Source organism: Acinonyx jubatus, chromosome C1, assembly GCF_027475565.1.
Source record: "Acinonyx jubatus isolate Ajub_Pintada_27869175 chromosome C1, VMU_Ajub_asm_v1.0, whole genome shotgun sequence".
Classification (NCBI taxonomy): domain Eukaryota; kingdom Metazoa; phylum Chordata; class Mammalia; order Carnivora; family Felidae; genus Acinonyx; species Acinonyx jubatus.
The window spans coordinates 196,480,289-196,498,595 of record NC_069381.1 but is presented as its reverse complement, the minus strand read 5'-3'; the positions used below and the strand labels follow the sequence as shown (position 1 = coordinate 196,498,595).

At 37.8% G+C, this 18,307-nt stretch overlaps 1 protein-coding gene across 1 annotated transcript in view; it reads left to right on the top strand.

Moving 5' to 3' along the window:
• Positions 1-9,093: 9,093 nt before the first annotated feature.
• The window catches only part of ABCA12 (ATP binding cassette subfamily A member 12), a 174,456-nt gene continuing 165,242 nt past the window's right edge, over positions 9,094-18,307 (top strand). Inside the window, exon 1 of the mRNA XM_027051488.2 lies at positions 9,094-9,517. Within this exon, the coding sequence (XP_026907289.1) occupies positions 9,449-9,517 (69 nt within the window). The 5' untranslated portion in view covers positions 9,094-9,448. The remainder of the gene's footprint in view (positions 9,518-18,307) is intronic.

Sequence of the window (18,307 nt, the reverse complement as noted above, 5' to 3'; positions counted from 1 at the left end):
TTTCCTATAGATACCATTAATGGGCTGAAGTTTCTTCTGGGTCGTATGGAGTGTTAACTCAAGCCACATGTGTAGGTATATGATCTGGGGGGCAGAGAGGCCTTAGCTAACATCTAGGTTATTTACATTTGTTTGGTCCTTTAATTCCCCAATAAATCTGTGGACTATTACCCCACTTTCTAAGTAGAGCATTTGAGCCTCAGAAATTGATCTCATGGGGAAGTGGCAGAATGGCCTCAACAGTCATCCTCTCACTAGATTCCCTCTGCTCTTCCCCCCAAAACATTCTGCATCCCTGTTAGTCAAAACAAGTCTTCCTTAAATCAGCTCTTGTCCTGTTCTCTCCCCTTGCAGTAAGTCAGTGCCTTCTCCTCCAGCATGATTTGACATTTCTCACACAGCCCCTAGTTTAGGGAATGAAGTTGCTATATCAAAATGGCATCTTGCCAGTGACCTCCTGAATCTGCAGAACCAGTACATCAACAGAACTCCATTTCATAGCTGGTTGTTTGCTCTAAGCAATGAACTTTTTTTATTGAAAGAAGGTTGAAGATTTGAAGGTCAAGCTGTAGGTGAGAATGGGATTATGTTTCCCATAAGAGCTTTAGTGGTGGGAAAGTTTGTGCAAGCCTCTCGGAGAGTTTTGAACAAATTTCTTCTTTATTATAGCTTATATCTAGATCACAACCAGTTTTCAAAACAATTCCATGATACAGAGAGAAAGCCTGAGTAGGAGCAGAATGGGCAAGATTAGCTTTGTTACAGTCATTCACATTCTTATTTGATATATTTGTTTTGTGTTTCATTTGAGTGATTCCTCCCAGGAAGAAGATTAGTGTATGAACTTCATAAAACAATTAGTGAATGTGCAGTTACTTAATTTGAAATGGTTTTAGGAGCACCTGGGTAGCTTAGTTGGTTAATCATCAGACTCTTGATTTTGGCTCAGGTCATGATCTCATGTTTCGTGAGTTCGAGCCTCGCATTGGGCTCTGTGCTGACAGCGCAGAGCCTGCTTGGGATTCTCTCTCTCCCTCTCTCTCTGTCCCTCCCCTGCATGCCTGCACTCTCTCTCTCTCAAAATAAATAAATAAACATTTTAAAAAATCAAATAAAATGGTTTTAAATTTGTGTGTTTAGAAAAATACTATGAATGTATCTATATGCTATAAAATTTGTTTCAAAAGATCTGTCCAGTTCTCTGTAGCAAGATTTTACTGATATGGCCATATGCCCCATTTGTCACATGCTATCATTAAAGCACTCATTAAAATGCATATCTGGAGGGCCAGATGTTTCATTTTTATTATATACCATTTTCTTCACATTTACAATCCATGTATGCTCATATAAAGGCTGAATTTTTGTGAATGGTTCTTTACATACTTATGCATATGCTTTATATCTGTGGCTACATGTTTGTAAAAAAAAAAGCATATATATAGGCATATATTTTTGCTCCATAAACACATGTAAAATGTATATTGAGTATGGATTTTTTAATTTATTCCATCCTATTTAAAAAAACATATTCTTTTGTTCAAAGTCATACTATCAGGGTGTCTGGGTGGCCCATTTGGTTAAGTGTCTGATTCCTGGTTTTGGTTCACGTCATGATCTCACGGTTATGAGCATACTTAAGATTCTCTCACCTTCTCCCTCTGCCACTCCCCTGCTCTCACACATGCACACAGACTCTCTTTCCCTCTTTTTCTCTCAAAAAAAAAAAAATAACAAATAAAAGATAAACATTAAAAAAATGTCAAACTAAATATTGCTTGTGAAGGTTGATGAAAGGAAAATGCTATTAAAGGAAGGCATATAAAGGGACACAGAAACAAAGACCTTCATTCTTTGTACTCTGGTCAGTTGGTATTTGAATCATCAGAATTTTGACCTAAAATATTTTACTGTTGATTTGAAATGAAGTCATTGACCAGTCCCTTGTTCCCCAGCCCCATTCTTTCAAATGAATTTAGAAGTGACACACATAGAGAATATATAGAAAAATCGTGTGTTGCTCAAGATTGAGAGGACGGATAACTGGGTGATTTGTTTTTCCCTATACCAAAGGTTTAGAATTTTAAAATTCTAGGAATGATAATATTCTGGCTTATTCAAGAAAAATCTAAATTTCTAACATAGTTTCTGTTGTATTCAAGAGAATGCATACTGCAACATTAATATAAAAACCTTTATTATTTGTAATATTCTTTTAAAAATTTCTCAGGGAACAGCTAAGTCACCAAAGACTAAAACACATGCTGAAATTGGTTTGTTGCAGTAAAGAAATAAGTGATACTAGATAAAAACATATATTTGTCTTATAAGCTGCTTTAGGTTTTAGGAGGGGAGAAAGATGTAAGTTGTGAAGAAGAAAACAGTAGTATTTTTCAGGTTCACTTTTTCCTCTGAAGTGGAGAATTGATTAAAACTTCCTCTTCAAAGAGAGGACTGATTTCTCTTAATACTCTACCTCAGATTTTTCCTTAAGTTTTAATAGGTTAACCCAAAAAGGACCAATTTCTGATTTCTTATCCCTGCAAGATTATAGCAACACGTGTAGTAAAATTAATTAATTCAACATACTTTACCAGTCTAACCAAGAAAATTATTACTCATCCTGTGTGAGTGGGTGAGTAATTCTTTGTAAGATTATAAATCACCCTGAAATTCCCAGAGTCACGTGGCTCAATAGTAAACAAGATAATCAGTTTATCAAATTGGCTCTCCTGACAAGACCATATTATTTGTGATGGGGCATTCTGTATCATTGTACCATCTTGGAGAGAGAAGCTGCCTTATAACTTAGCATGGAGTGAGTGACTCTCATTGTGATCCCCCTTGAAATGTTTTGTAGATCAGGATTTACCTGGTTTTGTAGATCAGGATTTACCAGTTGCGTCTTGACACAGTTCTTCTATCCACATCATCATTGGAGTGTCTCAGTGCTGATAAGCACCTGAAAATCCTGAATCTGATACCTTCCTCACACCTACCTGCTTCATAGCACTATCACCACCTTACATCACAGGTAAGGTGGATCTTAGGTAATGAGGTATTAGCAATAGGTGCCTCATTATCTTAAGCCTCTGACGGAGTCCCACCCTGCTCATAAAGGAAGGACGCTGTTATTTTTTGCCATGAGTTAGCTTCAATTTCCCAACTCATTGCACATTTCTACCTGGGTTAAATGTACACACTTGCCATGCTTGCTTTAGGAGAGCCTACTGAAGAACAGGCTTTGCAGACACAGAAGCCTGGGTTCAAGTCACTGTTCTGACACTCATTAGGTGTGTGACCTAGGAAAGCTACTTGACTTATGCTTCTTTATCTATAAAGCAGAGATTCTAAAATCATTTAGAAGTTCATACACTAATCTTCTTCCTAGGAAGAATCACTCAAACACAAAACAAATATATCTAAATCCTTATTATAAAGATTAGATCCTGTATGTGATGAGCATCCCACAGCATCTTTTTTTTTTTTCCTTTTTAAAGTAAGCCCTGTGCTTGAACTCACGTGGGGCTTGAACTCACAACCCTGAGGTCAAGAGTTACATGGGGTGCCTGGTGGTTCAGTCGGTTAAGTGTCCAACTTTGACTCAGGTCATGATCTCACAGTTCGTGGGTTCAAGCCCCGCGTCGGGCTCTGTGCTGGCAGCTCAGAGCCTGGAGGCTGCTTGGATTCTGTGTCTCCCTCTGTCTCTGCCCCTCCCCTGCTCACACTCTGTCTCTCTCTGTCTCTCAAAGTAAATAAATGTAAAAAAAAATTTTTTTTAAATCACACAAAAAAGAGTTACTTGCTCTACCAACTGAGCCAGGCAGGAACCCCCATCCCACAGCACCTTAAAGTAAAAGGGGTGGGAAAAGTGAGTTGTCTCTGATGTGATGGACAAAAACCAGTTTGGAGGTGAAGAACTGAAAGAATGGAACTGATTGCCTTTAAAATTCCTAAGTTCTTTCACCGTATCATTAATACCACATTTGTTTCCCATTCAGAATAGAGGATTCAAGTGTCAACCACTAACATTTTCATCTTCCCACAGTATCAGTTTAATCTCCCTCTGTCTCCTTAGAAGAGTTGCCAGGAACTTCGCATTCCAAATCCTCAATATGGCATCCTCTGTTCATTAGCATTAAGGTCCCTCACTCTTCAAACTTTATCTCCTACATCTTCAAACCAGTCTTAGGTCTAGCGCAGTCAGAGTTCTCACTATTCTCCAGGGATATAGACTTAATACCCAACTCAGTGTTTCTGTCCTTGAGGGACTCAGAGTGTAGATGAGGAGAAAGACTATGACAAAGACTAATAAGGAGTTAATGAACCAAGGTCTATAGTAACACAGATGAAGGGTGATTAATTCAGCCTGCAGTGGGGGCGTGGTGAATAGAAGGGCTGGGAAAGGCTTCGATGAGGAAGCAACACTTGAGTCAGTTGTTGAAGAGTGAGTACAATTTCATTTTGGGTAGAGGTTAGAAGCATGACCAAGGCCCGAAAGTGAATAGTCCTTGTCCAAGACATTACAGCAGATGGCAGCAGGGATGACTGGGAGTGGGGGAGACGCATCTAATGAAGCTGGCAAGGGCCACACTGGGAACTTCTTTGCTGCTCTACCAAGAAGTCTAAAAAGAGCAGACTTTCTTTTCCTGACTTCCTGGTGCAATAATTCTTTGTGCACTGATTTTGGCAATAATTTTTCATTTTCAGTAAATCTCTACAAGTGATTTATAGGCCCCTAGAAAACCAGGGAAAGCTCTGAAGTTCTTTTCTTTCCTTCTGAGCTCCTCTGACACAGTGCAGTACACGGTATTGGAGGCAGCATGACACAGAGATGAAACATATTGATGTAGGGTTTGAGATTCCTGCCCCTCCAAAATGCTGTTCCCACCATCCCCACTTCTATCAGGGTGAATTTAGGTAAGTTATATCACCTCTCTGAATGTCACTTTCTTCCTCTATAAATGGGGACAATGCCACTTTCTGTATGGTAGGCCTCCTATGATGATTCAGTAGGTACTTAACAAATGTTTGCTACTCAGTTATTCAACAAGCATTAATTGACCACTGACTATAGGCCGAGATCTATGTTAAATTTCTATTAGACAGTGATGAGCTAAATAGATATATGCTTTGTAGTCTAGTATTTATTATTATTATTAATGTAGATGTTTAATACTATTTTTTTTTAAATTTTTTAACTTTTTATTTATTTTTGAGACAGAGAAAGAGCATGAGCAGGGGAGGGGCAGAGAGAGAGCGAGGCACAGAATCCGAAGCAGGCTCCAGGCTCTGAGTTGTCAGCACAGAGCCTGACACGGGACTTGAACTCACAAACCGTGAGATCATGACCTGAGCCAAAGTCAGACACTCAACCGACTGAGCCACCCAGGTGCCTCTAGATCTTTAATACTATCAAAACAAATCAATGTGTTTCAGCCATATCAGTGTACTATTCATGGTTGGACCCACTCCTTCTTGCCCTGGTCCTGGAGTGTGCTCCATGATGATTGACTGCCAAGAGCTGTCACTTCAGTGCTTACGGTGCCTGTCAATTACATGATTGTGCAGCTTTGGCAGAGCCATTATTCTAACCAGGTTCAGTAGGCGAAGTGACTCTGGAGGTGATCCCAGATGAGACGAACCTTAGGAGGATAACCATACATGCTCAAAACTAATTCTGTGCATGGCTCAGTCAAATTTGGACTATGTGAACTGTTCTCTAAAACTTACTAGAGCTTAGGAAAACAGAATGCTGGAATCCTGGGATTAGCTAATTTTTGTGCAAGCTGTTCCATGATAAAGCTATTTTTTTGTTTTGTTTTGTTTTTACTGTTGATGAAGTGAGCACACAAAAACAAATACCAGCTAAGTTCTGGTGGATGTTATGACTCTTTGCTTGATAAAGGGATATACCTGTTGATCACCAAGGAGTAGAATCGCCCACAGCAAAGAAAGGGAGCGGAGGCAGATATTATGGTCTGAGTCTTGAAAGTCATGCTCAAGGCAACCTGGGTCTGCTGGCCTGTGGCAGAAGCGCTGGAACACTGAGTAGTTGGACAGATCACCCTGGTCTGGTTAAATGGAGTAATTTAACCTCTCAGTACAATGGCAGGAATAAAATCTGTCAACAGCTTACTAGTAAATGCATTCATTCATGGATTTTATATTGTTCCAATTTGCCTCTGTTTATTTGCTTTGTAGTTTACTTTTTTCTTTTTAAAAGCGTTTTCCAGCAGCTATGTGTCCTGGGTACAGCTTATTTCTGGTTGCTAAATTGTTCTTTATTCCCTCAAGGCGAACTCCTAAAATATCTGCCAAGCACCTCAATCTACAATCAGGAGTAGGGCGCAAAGCTATATCTTTCTCTGTGCAAAACAAAATTTTGCTATCATTAATCTCCTTCCACATTCTCTTCCATTTCCTTTTTGTTGGTCCAATAATTGTTTTAAGTTCTATTCTGATCAGAGATTATGATTCCTGATTTACATACACTATAGCTTCCAAGATTAATGTTAGGTAAAGCCTTTTCTGCAATGAAATCTTAAAAGATGTTTTCAAAATTATATTTTATTTTTTTTCAATATATGAAGTTTATTGTCAAATTGGTTTCCATACAACACCCAGTGCTCATCCCAAAAGGTGCCCTCCTCAATACCCATCACCCACCCTCACCTCCCTCCCACTCTCAAAATTATATTTTAAAATAAATTTGAAAATCTTAAAGAAAATAGTAGAAGCAGATATAGCCAATATAGATGCCAACATAAAGATGTTCAGAGTGGGGCGAAATTTGGAAAACTCATGGTCTATGTATCCTAACTTACACTACTTTGAATTATGTGTTGTGAAAGAATACCTCAGTCCCCAAGTAAGTGTGTGTGACATTTGGAGTTATGACATCGTGTGCCTTCCAGTATAAACGAATGTCTTACATATGTTAAACACTTAATGCATAGTTTTTAAATTACTTTGAAGAGATAAATCTCCTGGGAAGTCATGGGTTGTAATAAAATATGTTATCTTCATCAGAAAATTAGAGGTAGTAGATGGTGTCCAGGCAAGAGAACAGCCTGAGAGAGAGACTCTTTAACCAAAGTTAAACAAACAAGAGAACAACTCCATGATTACACTGGGAAATGATGAGCAGCTGCTAGGAGAAACCATTTGATACTTTTCATCTCACCTCTTACCTGCATCAGTCACGTGGTGAGTCAGTTCTTTTTAAGTTGAAGTAATCTGCCTGAATAAAGTGACTCTGTGCCTGTAATGTCCCTTGACATGTAGAGTCACATCCCCAAATCCCACCTTGACTTCACAGCTGAGTAATCCCTATTTGTGAACCAAACCATTAATGAGTTGTAGGCTATGACAGATGGCAGAGAAAGAAGGCAGGGCGCAGGACCTCAAATCATCTGCAAAGCTTGAGAAATCCAGAAGAATCTTGGACACTGAATCCCGGGAGTGGTGAAGGAGGAGACAGTATTATTCCAGAGGCACTCAGTGTCTGAAGAACACCTTGTCTTTAACCTTGTTCAGGAAAATAAATAAATAAAGAGCCAAATTCTAGATATTCAGGACTGGCTGCCTTATGGGGATTAGGCTTAGAGAGACTCATCTCAGTAGGGACAGAGCCAAAGTTGAGGTAATGGGCAGGTCCCAGCATGGCTCCAGTCAGCCCCAGGCTGGCTGCCATCAACATTGCAGAGTTGGCATGGGGACCCAGAAGCTGAACCAGCATTTGCTCCCAGTGTGAAGGAAGAACTTAAATATTGATTTTACTGATCTGACGAATAGAGTCTGGATCAGTCATAGAAAGGTGTGAGGACCAAAGAAGTTTCACTAGCCTTGGCTCAAATAGTCTATTCAATATTCAATTAAATTCAGTAGCAATTATTGAGTATTAATCATGTCTAAAGTATTTTGATATAAAATAGTCTGTGGTCTTAAAGAATTTATAGTCTAGTGGAAAAGATAAATACAAGGTCCTTGAGAGAAATATAAACAAAGAACTATGCTGGATTCAAAGGCAGGAGAGAGGATATCCTATGGGTATTTCTGAAAAGGCATCATGGAAGATGTCAACTTAATGGTTTTGAGAGGTAGGAGCTTAGAGAGAGGAATGTATCCCAGGTAGAGGAGATAGCATAAGCAAGTCAAGGGCCAGAAAGCCGAGGTATGTTTGCATACTGTAATCTATAGTATTTGGCAAGCAGTCAAACATTTATAGTAGATTATTGAAAACTTGGCTGGAGTCAGATTGTGGAGGCATTGAATTTCATAGGGAATAGGTTGTCATTAAGGTGTTTAAGTAAGGTTTCTCCTGGAGATCTTTATTCCAGACTTCTTCATATGTGTCCTGAAACCACAATTAAAATTGCTTAATTAGAAAGTACACTTGAATAATTCAAGCATAAAGCCTTTTTCTTTTCTCCTAATTTACAATAGATTTCTTTAGCTGATTTGGATATTCAAGTGCATTAGAACTCAGAATTCTGCTATATCATATATTCAGAAATATCCTGGGTCAACCTGTGTCTTCTTTAATTGTAAAAACCTAAAACAACATGGCTTTCCTGTAATGGGCCACATGAATCCCCATCCCCAAAATGAGGGAATCTATTGTATGTCATTTTTGCCACCTACAGCCTTCCTTTTATTTTCTGCATTTTGTTTAACCTAGTATGTTGTAACAGAAGGGAAGACCTAACCAACTTAGTTACTTCCCTCCAAATCAAAGCATTCAACATAACTTTAGGCTAAAGACTGAGACTTTCTCTATGCACAGAGGTTCAGAGTGTTTCAGCTGAGCTCTGGCCTTATTGAGTTAAAACATCTTAATGGCAATTTAAATATTATGAGTCACTGGGCCCAGAGTCTGTAAAATGCTATGTGTACTGCCTCTGCTACAGCAGGCACTATGTAGTAAAGAAGGAGAGAGAATGTAGGACAAGTCTTACTGGCCTGGCAAGGGTCCCACCTAATTCCTTATGACGTGTCCAGTGCAGGTGACACCTTCTGGAAGGTGTGGATAGGCAGTTAATATCATGGAGAGTAGGAGGTGTGGGTTCAGCTTTTTTTTTTTTTTTTTTTTTTTTTTTTTTTTACAGTGGGGCATTATCTGAATGATACTCATTCTCTCTTGAGTCTAGACTTCATGCAACAGGCAGTAACTGGATGTTATTTTAAAATAAGCAAAGCCACTGACAGGTTCTGGTCTGGGTTCTTGTTTCCGAGGAAGAGTTGGTTGCAGAGTGCTCCTTGGTCAAGGATTAACCCAGAGGAAAAATCCAGCAGCAGAAGAACTGTGGGTTTCTTACCCCGGCCCAAAGGAAAGCTATGCCGTGAAAAGGCTTTGACCCATTGACACAGCAAGTTGGACAGGGTACCAATTCTTCTGTGGGGCGGAGGAAAAGAGAGGAATTCTCTTGTTCCTGGTGTTTGAAGGATGGCTTCCCAGTTTCATCAGCTTCGGGTCCTGGTCTGGAAAAACTGGCTAGGTGTCAAAAGGCAGCCGGTGAGTAGCAAAAGGGTAGGGAAGGGCATTGGGGGGTAATGCTTCAGGGAATTCTAAATGTTAGTGATGTTAGTGACAGGTAAAAGAGGAATTTGAAGCCATTTTCTGAAGCAGGAATAAGATATTTAGGAATCATCCCTATATCTGTCTTATAGCTAATGAGGCAGGTCCAAACATACCCCAAAGCTGCCTTTTGACTTCAGTAAATTAAAAGGGTAAACCAGAACATGCCCTGGGCAAAGAAAAGGATTCACCTTGCTACTGGTTGAGTTGGAACTAGTGCTGAATTCTAGGTTTCAGGCCAAAATGCTTTCAGAAATTTTCTTAATAAATTTAGTTAAAAATGAGATGAAGAAAGGTATTAGATGAAAGGAATAATACATGGAGGAGAAATGCATTTGTAAACCAAAAGTGATGGAAAGCTTGGTTGAAAAGTGACATATAGAAAGGAAATAGTTTGAAGGCTGTTGGTATAGAAAGCTCCTAAGAAATTTTATTACCTAAAAATTATTTACCAGAAATGTCAAACAAGAGTCAATTTATGCGCCATGCTTCAAGAGTATCATTGAATCACTTAACTTTATGACTACAGTCTGTCTACTCTATTTATTGCGACATCTTTTTTGTGCTCTTACATTCTTGTTTGCTTTTTAAATGACAAAGCTAACTATTAGATACTCATCAGACAGGGTATAGGGAGATTGAGAAAGGAATTGGCTTCTATGAATTGACACATATTCAGAAGAATGTTTGAAAACCAGATAAATTTAAAAAGGCACTCAATATATTTCATTTGAGAGTGGTAATTCCCAGACCCATATGAATAATATGAATATTATGCAAATAATGTGCATCATAGAAACGAGCATTTTATCTATGTACCTTATCTCACTCTGGGCTTGTTTGCAGGGCCTGACACTGCTTACTTAAGTGTTCTGATGTATGTATTGACAGTGAGAAGTAATGTTCACTCCCCTTTGTGAATGTGGTAGATGAGATTTTAAATCATGTGATTGTGTGAGTGTGGGGTTTGGCCATCATATTTTAAATTGTTAATATTATGTATTTATTTATTTATTTTTAATTAATTTATTTTTTAAAATTTATTTATTTTTGAGAGACAGAGCATGAGCAGGGGAGGGGCAGAGAGAGAGGGAGACACAGAATCTGAAGCAGGCTCCAGGCACAGAGCTGTCAGCACAGAACCTGATGCAGGGCTCAAACTCACGAACCGTGAGATCATGACCTGAGCTGAAGTCAGATGCTCAACCGACTGAGCCACCCAGGCACCCCAATATTTTTTTAATTTAAATCATTAGTGTTCTTTTAAGATTGAGAACAACACAAAAGAAAAACCTCCCATAATGATTCCATGCTAGGTTCTACTTGGAATTGAGCAGGAAGAGTCTGGATAGGTAGGTGTGGTCAGAAGATGAGAGTTGGGTTCTTGGTTCTGCTTTTCAGCACCTGCATGACTTAAGGAGCATACCACCATTTATGTGAATGCTGGTTTTCTTATTTGCCAAATAGGGTTAGGGGCTACCATATCTATCTCACTGAGTGGTAAGGATCAAATGTGCCAGTATATTTCAAAGTGCTTTACAAATGGTGAAACCCTTAACAAATAGAAGATAGAGGGATTTGGGGTCATGTGTATGTCATATTTTATTGAAAGTAATGGTGGAAGGAAATCTAGGAAAAGGGATTGTGGGAGAGAAGAAGAAATTTATATACAGTAAAGTTTTAAGTGATGAAACTCCATAGTTAAAAATAAAAGCATAGAAGAACTGAAAACTTATATCTGTTATTGCTGATAAACTGAATGCTGAGGTTGTATATTTTCCTTACAACTCCATTTTACCTAAAAATTAAAAAAAAAAAAAAAAAAAAGGAAAGAAAGAAACCCAACCCTCGGGTGAATACTTTCTTCTTTTTCATTGAGAAATTTTATCTTTAGAAACTTTAATAAGTTCTTTCCTTATCTGTAAAGTAGCTGGTATATCAATTTTCTACTTTAGAGTTTCTCTCCATTTTAGTCAATTTCTGCTGGATATGGCATATTTAAAGGAGATGTAATTCAGGCATGCTAAAACATTTTCACCATGATACCTTGTATTATTCCTATGCAGTCAAAAATCCCTAAAAAGCCCCTGGTAATTATAATTTTGCTTAAGGAAAGAGAATACGTGATCTATTAGTTCATTTGGGGACGTCAGAGGATTAAGTCTACCTTGAGACCCAGGACAGATAAGTGTTGGTTGCAGGAAATGAAATCAGAAATAGTTATGGGGCACCTGGATGGCTAAGTCGGTTGAGTGTCTGACTTCAGCTCAGGTCATGATCTCGCAGTCCACAAGTTTGAGCCCCATGTTGGGCTCTGTGCTGACAGCTCAGAGCCTGGAACTTGCTTCAGATTCTGTATCTCCCTCTCTTTCTGCCCCTCCCCCACTCAGGCTCTGTCTTTCTCTGTCTCTCAAAAATAGATAAATGTTAAAAAAAAAATGATTCTTAATTTGGGGGAATACAGAAGGCCTACTTGAATCCATTACCTCCAATTAGAGGGACACAAGAGACCTTTAGAAAATGGTGGTGCCAAAAGGAGGAGAGTCCATTCGAAAAAGAGAGTGAGAAGGCAAAGAAAGTTACATTTCTTTCTTCATAGTTTGGCTAGGGCCGGCCCTATCTCCTGTCTTAGAAAGAAGACTTGAGGACACAGGTAGAAAGGATATACCTGTGGTAGTGTTAACAGGGAAGGATGAGAAAATCAAGAGGTTGGAAAGCTAGGAGGTGAAATGAAAAAAGAAATTGTGAAAAGGGAAAATATAAACAAATTAAAAGAGAATGTGAAAAAAAAGAGGTATATAAATTTGAATAGAGGACATAGTCTTTATGTAGGGACTGGACTTAATCCATCAAACACTTATTTAAAATACAAGCATTTTTATTTCTCTCATTGTAATCTTTCTGAATATGATAGACAATAGAAATGAAGCTGTGTGACACTGGAAATGTATAGTCTTTAGTGAATGTTAACGAATAATCACTACCAAGACATCCTCTTCCACTTTGTTTTCAAGAGATTCTATCGCAAAGCAAGATGGTGGGAAGGATAGTCTCTGTAAGGAAGGAGTTAGGAATCTATTAATGGAGAAACAAATGACATATAAGGGGAAAAAAACAAATATACAGTAAAAATATTAGAGTGGGGATTACTTAGGAAATATATTATAAAGATATATTCTAGAATAGTGAGAAAAGAATTTCAAACAACTATATAGTCTAAGAAATAGAAGGACATTGGGATAAGCTAACTGTTGAGTTTGGCTACAAAAAAAAGGAAGGCAAGATCTTTAATTTTGGAGATGATATCCGTCAAAATTGTCCTTAGAGTAAATATTTCTCTCTTTTTAATACAATCGACTAGTGAAATTCTGGAATATTTGGGATTATCTAATTGCTTTAATTATACAGGGCCCCAGAATACTCAAGGGACTTGTCCAGGGTCACACAGCAAGTTTAAGGACTCAAAGTCAGATTTCCCCCCAAAATGGATCTATTCTTTCCCTACCTCTTGCTGCATCTCTACTGTCACTGAGTTGAGTTTCTTTTTCCAACATGCTCTGATCCCTACTCAGAGTTCAGCCCCCAATGAAGAAATCATAATTGCTAACGAGGCCTTAGATACTACTGTTGTTCTTTTTTTTTTTTTTTTTTTTAATATTAGTGGTTACATCAGTTCTCAATTATATGGCCAAAAAAAGAAGAAAAAAGAAAAAGCAAGCTAAAGGAGTATGAAAAAAATACACTAAGCACCAACGGAAATGTTAGGTAATAGAGAAAATCAATTAGATGCAGTTGCTATCCTGCTGGGCTTGTAATTTAACTCCAGAAATAATGCAAAAATGAAGATTCCACTGGAGATGGTTAGCAACAGGGAGGCTCACCTAATGAGATGCTAGTTGATGATAGGAAACTGAGTCCTGGGACAGTAGAGGCTGCAGCATGAAAGACTAGATAGTGCAAGATCAGAATTATCTTTCATTAAGAAGAGGAGTTTTAAGTAGCCATATCATGGAATGATTTCAGATCTCTACAGAAGTGGAATCTAATTCCAGACTTAGTATGGAAGAAAGAGAATTACTTTGAGCTGTTTATTTTAACCTAACTGTTTGGCTAGTGGATCACACTTTAGCTCAGTTGGTGATAGAACTAGTTTTTCTGTCACAGACATTCCCACAACTTGATTGATTTCTAACACTTTGGATCAAGTTTGACACTCCTTCCCAATCCTCACCTTGCTCATATGACCTCCCCTCACAGTGTCTAGAGAGAGAGAAAGTCCCCGCTTCAAAATTTTGGAGCAGGTTGGTCTGTATATTAAAATAATTGTTTGATTAAAGCAATTTAGGATTAAGCTGTCATGTCAAATTTAGTTATAAATCAGATTAAAATGAACTAGGTCCTGAAAAATTCAGGCAACAACCTGACCAAATATTGTAGGCTCTTTTTCCTTTTCTGGGTCTGTATCGTTTATTCCTTTAATCCCTTTTAATTGTTCAAAGAAAATTTAGATCTACCTGTTTATATTGGTGCCTGTTATATAGCAGGCATGCCCATTTTGTTAGTTTAGTCTGTCAATGAAGAGCAAATGAGATAAAGACGTTTTAGAAAAGAGAGGAATATAGAAATAAATTAGCTTAAAGTCCATATGTTTTAATATGCATCATAGAAGATTTACCAATCTCCAAAATGTATGATAATCTCCAAAATGTATGATAATTTCAGAAGATGTACTTGATCCCAGTTTTTAGATGAGTCATTTCCATAGATGGCAGAAAAGCCCAGTAGCAGAAAGCCTAGTTAACTGAGAGCTTTGCCACTTGTATTTGCTTGTTTTGGGGGTGGAACTAAGGTTTATTCCAGATCTAAAATACCAACCTCTTACTTCAGAATGTGAACCGTGGAATCTTCTTGTTACCTAGTAACAGTCATCCCTGGGACAATGCAAAAGTAAAAGAATGGAAAAGGAAGGAAGAAACAGTGTACTTTATACATGGAAGGTTGGGCAATTTTTACTTGCACGTTTGTAATAAAAAAGTTACGGTTTTAGGTTACAGGAAAACCTTTAAATGATTTTCAATGCTCTTATACACTGAACTGATAAAAATTATGGTATTGTGATCAAAGAGAACTAGTAATATATCATATAGTGCTTTGGCTACACAGCTTAATGCTTAACTCTGCAGGTGCGGAACCCAGGCTCCCTGCGTTCAGACACCAGCTCTACCATTTAGTGGCTTAAGGAATGAAGGTTTATTTAATCTCTTTAAGATTCTGATTTCCCATATGCAAGAGGAAATGGGGTGATTATATTAAATGAGATAATGCACATTAAGTGTTTAACATAGTATCTTGCATAATCTAAGCAGCCAATAAATATTATTAACTATTATTTATTTGGAATACTATATTGAATTGATATTAATTATAAGACCACTTGCCAAGAATTTATCCCAGGGAGGATATTTTGAAATCATATTTAACAGAGAATTGTGGAGGGAACTGGCATTGGTACCCAGGAGGAGAGGGGACTTTGTCTCTCTTCAAATACTTGGAGAATTCTCATGTGGAAGAAGAGGCCAAACTAAGATGAATGAGTGTCAGATGTGGGAATGAAGATATCGCCTTGATATGAGCAAAAACAAACAAACAAACAAACACATGGGGCAATGCGAGTTGTCCAATAATGAAGTTTCTTGAAATAGTGAACTTCTAGTCACTAGAAGCACTCAAGTGGATGCTGGATAACCATATGGCAAAGATGTTTTCCCTAACTTTTCATGTACCAGTCATTCTGGAATTATTTCTTTTCCTGGAATATTCCACCCTCTTTCCCATCTGTGGGTCGCTACCCATATGTTTCCTCTGCTTGAAAGACTCCCACTTCTTTTTCACATTCCATCCAACACACATATATCCTCTCTTCTGTCTGACCCTTTTTCATCTTTTAGGTTTTAGATTCTACTCCCCTTGCCTTATCTTCCTTTTACTTATTTATTTATTTATTTATTTATTTATTTATTTATTTATTTAAATTTTTACATTTATTTATTTTTGATAGAGACAGAGCACAAGTGGGGGAAGGGCAGAGAGAGAAAGAGACACAGAATCTGAAGCAGGCTCCAGGCTCTGAGCTGTCAGCACAGAGCCTGACGTGGAGCTTGAACTCACAAACCGTGAGATCATGACCTGAGCTGAAGTCAGAAGCTTAACCGACTGAGCCACCCAGGCGCCCCAATAATTTTTTATTGTATTATGAATGTAAGACTCTCCAAGACCATGTTTCCATGACCAAGAATAGAGAATCTTCATCTGAAACATTTTATTTTTATTGATTTTTCAGAGGTAGGCAAAAGAATCCCCATTGCAGTTTGGAAATTGTGCTGACATTCAGTGTCATTCATTTTGGACATAACGAACTTCAAACCACTCTAGTGCAAGTCTATACAGGAAAGACAAGTAATATGATTATGTGGAGTGGCCAAGCATAAGACAGTAAGGGATGGTGACATTTGGGATGAAGACTAGAGCATGAATGCTCCATTTAAAGGTATTCAAATAGTAGTAGAAGTCCTCAAAATTTTAAATATATGGTAACACTTAATAATCTAAAATTCATTGGTATCTTATTTACATTGAGTGAAAGTGATTTTTAAGAGTAATAAAACTGGTGGATACAAGTAGAATCAGATGGACTAGCAGTAATTAGAATGAAAGGTTCTGACAAAGTAATGCCGTATGAATTACCTAACGTTGAAATTATGTGCTTTGCTCAGATTTTTGAAAAAATTAGATTTGAGAAGTTTTCAAAGATTTGAAACAATGGTTCTTAGCAAATGCAGAGACTAATGTTACTAGGTAATGCAAATTAGTTAACAGGTGCTACAGATCAGCTCTAAATGAAATTTTTGGAGTGAACTAATATTTGGTTAATTCTGGAAACTTCTTAAGATTTAAACTTGAAGTTTTGAGTAGATGACTTTGCTGACCTCAAGGTCATTGAAATGTATCCTGCCATCACCATTAATTTCCTAAACCTTACCACCTAGGATAGCATTCCTGGATATGAAATATGTTTGTTTTTATCTCTTTTCTTGACTCTCATTTCTTCTCTTGTGCTATCATTTAAAAATTGTCTCTCGATTTTTTTTTTTTTGGAAAAATAATTTGGTAATTTATTACAAGGTAAACATACATTTACTATATAATCCAACAAGTCTACTCCTGGGTACTTGCTCAAGAAATATAAAAACATACAGTCTTTATTTATTTAATTTTATTTTTTATTTTTCAAGATTTACATCCAAATTAGTTAGCATATAGTGCAACAATGATTTCAGGAGTAGATTCCTTAGTGTCCCTTAACCATTTAGCCCATCCCCCCTCCCACAACCCCTCCAGTAACCCTCAGTTTATTCTCCATATTTATGAGTCTCTTCTGTTTTGTCCCCCTCCCTGTTTTTATATTATTTTTGTTTCCCTTTCCTTATGTTCATCTGTTTTGTCTTTTAAAGTCCTCATATGAGTGAATTCATATGATTTTTGTCTTTCTCTGACTAATTTCACTTAGCATAATACCCTCCAGTTCCATCTGTAGTTGCAAATGGCAAGATTTCATTCTTTTTGATTGCCAAGTAATACTCCATTATGTATATATATATACCACATTTTCTTTATCCATTCATCCATTGATGGACATTTGGGCTCTTTCCATGCTTTGGCTATTGTTGATAGTGCTGCTATAAACATTGGGGTGCATGTGTCCCTTCGAAAGAGCACACCTGTATCCTGTGGATATATGCCTAGTAGTGCAATTGCTGGGTTGTAGGGTGATTCTATTTTTAGTTTTTTGAGGAACCGCCATACTGTTTTCTGGGGTGGCTGCACTAGCTTGCATTGCCACCAACAACGTAAAAGAGATCCTCTTTCTCCGCATCCTTGCCAACATCTGTTGTTGCCTGAGTTGTTAATGTGAGCCATTCTGACAGGTGTCAGGTGGTATCTCATTGTGGTTTTGATTTGTATTTCCCTGATGATGAGTGATGTTGAGCATTGTTTCATGTGTCGTTTGGCCATCTGGATGCCTTCTTTGGAGAAGTGTCTATTCATGTCTTTTGCCCATTTTTTCACTGGATTCTTTGTTTTTTGGGTGTTGAGTTTGATAAGTTTTTTATAGATTTTGGATACTAACCCTTTATCTGATATGTCATTTGCAAATATCTTTTCCCATTCCGTCAGTTGCCTTTTAGTTTTGCTGATTGTTTCTTTCGCTGTGCAGAAGCTTTTTATTTTGATGAGGTCCCAGTAGTTCATTTTTGCTTTGTTTCCCTTGCCTCTGGAGACGTGTTGAGTTACAAGTTGCTGCGGCCAAGATCAAAGAGGTTTTTTCCTGCTTTCTCCTCGAGGATTTTGATGGCTTCCTGTCTTACATTTAGGTCTTTCACCCATTTTGGATTTATTTTTGTGTCTGGTGTAAGAAAGTGGTCCAGGCTCATTCTTCTGCATGTAGCTGTCCAGTCTTACCAACACCATTTGCTGAAGAGACTGTCTTTATTCCGTTGGATATTCTTTCCTGCTTTGTCAAAGATTAGTTGGCCATACATTTGTGGGTCCATTTCTGGGTTCTCTATTCTGTTCCATTGATCTGAGTGTCTGTTCTTGTGCCAGCCTCTCGATTTTCAAAAAGAATTATTTTTAAAATAATTTCTAATTTTTGAATTGAAAAAATTT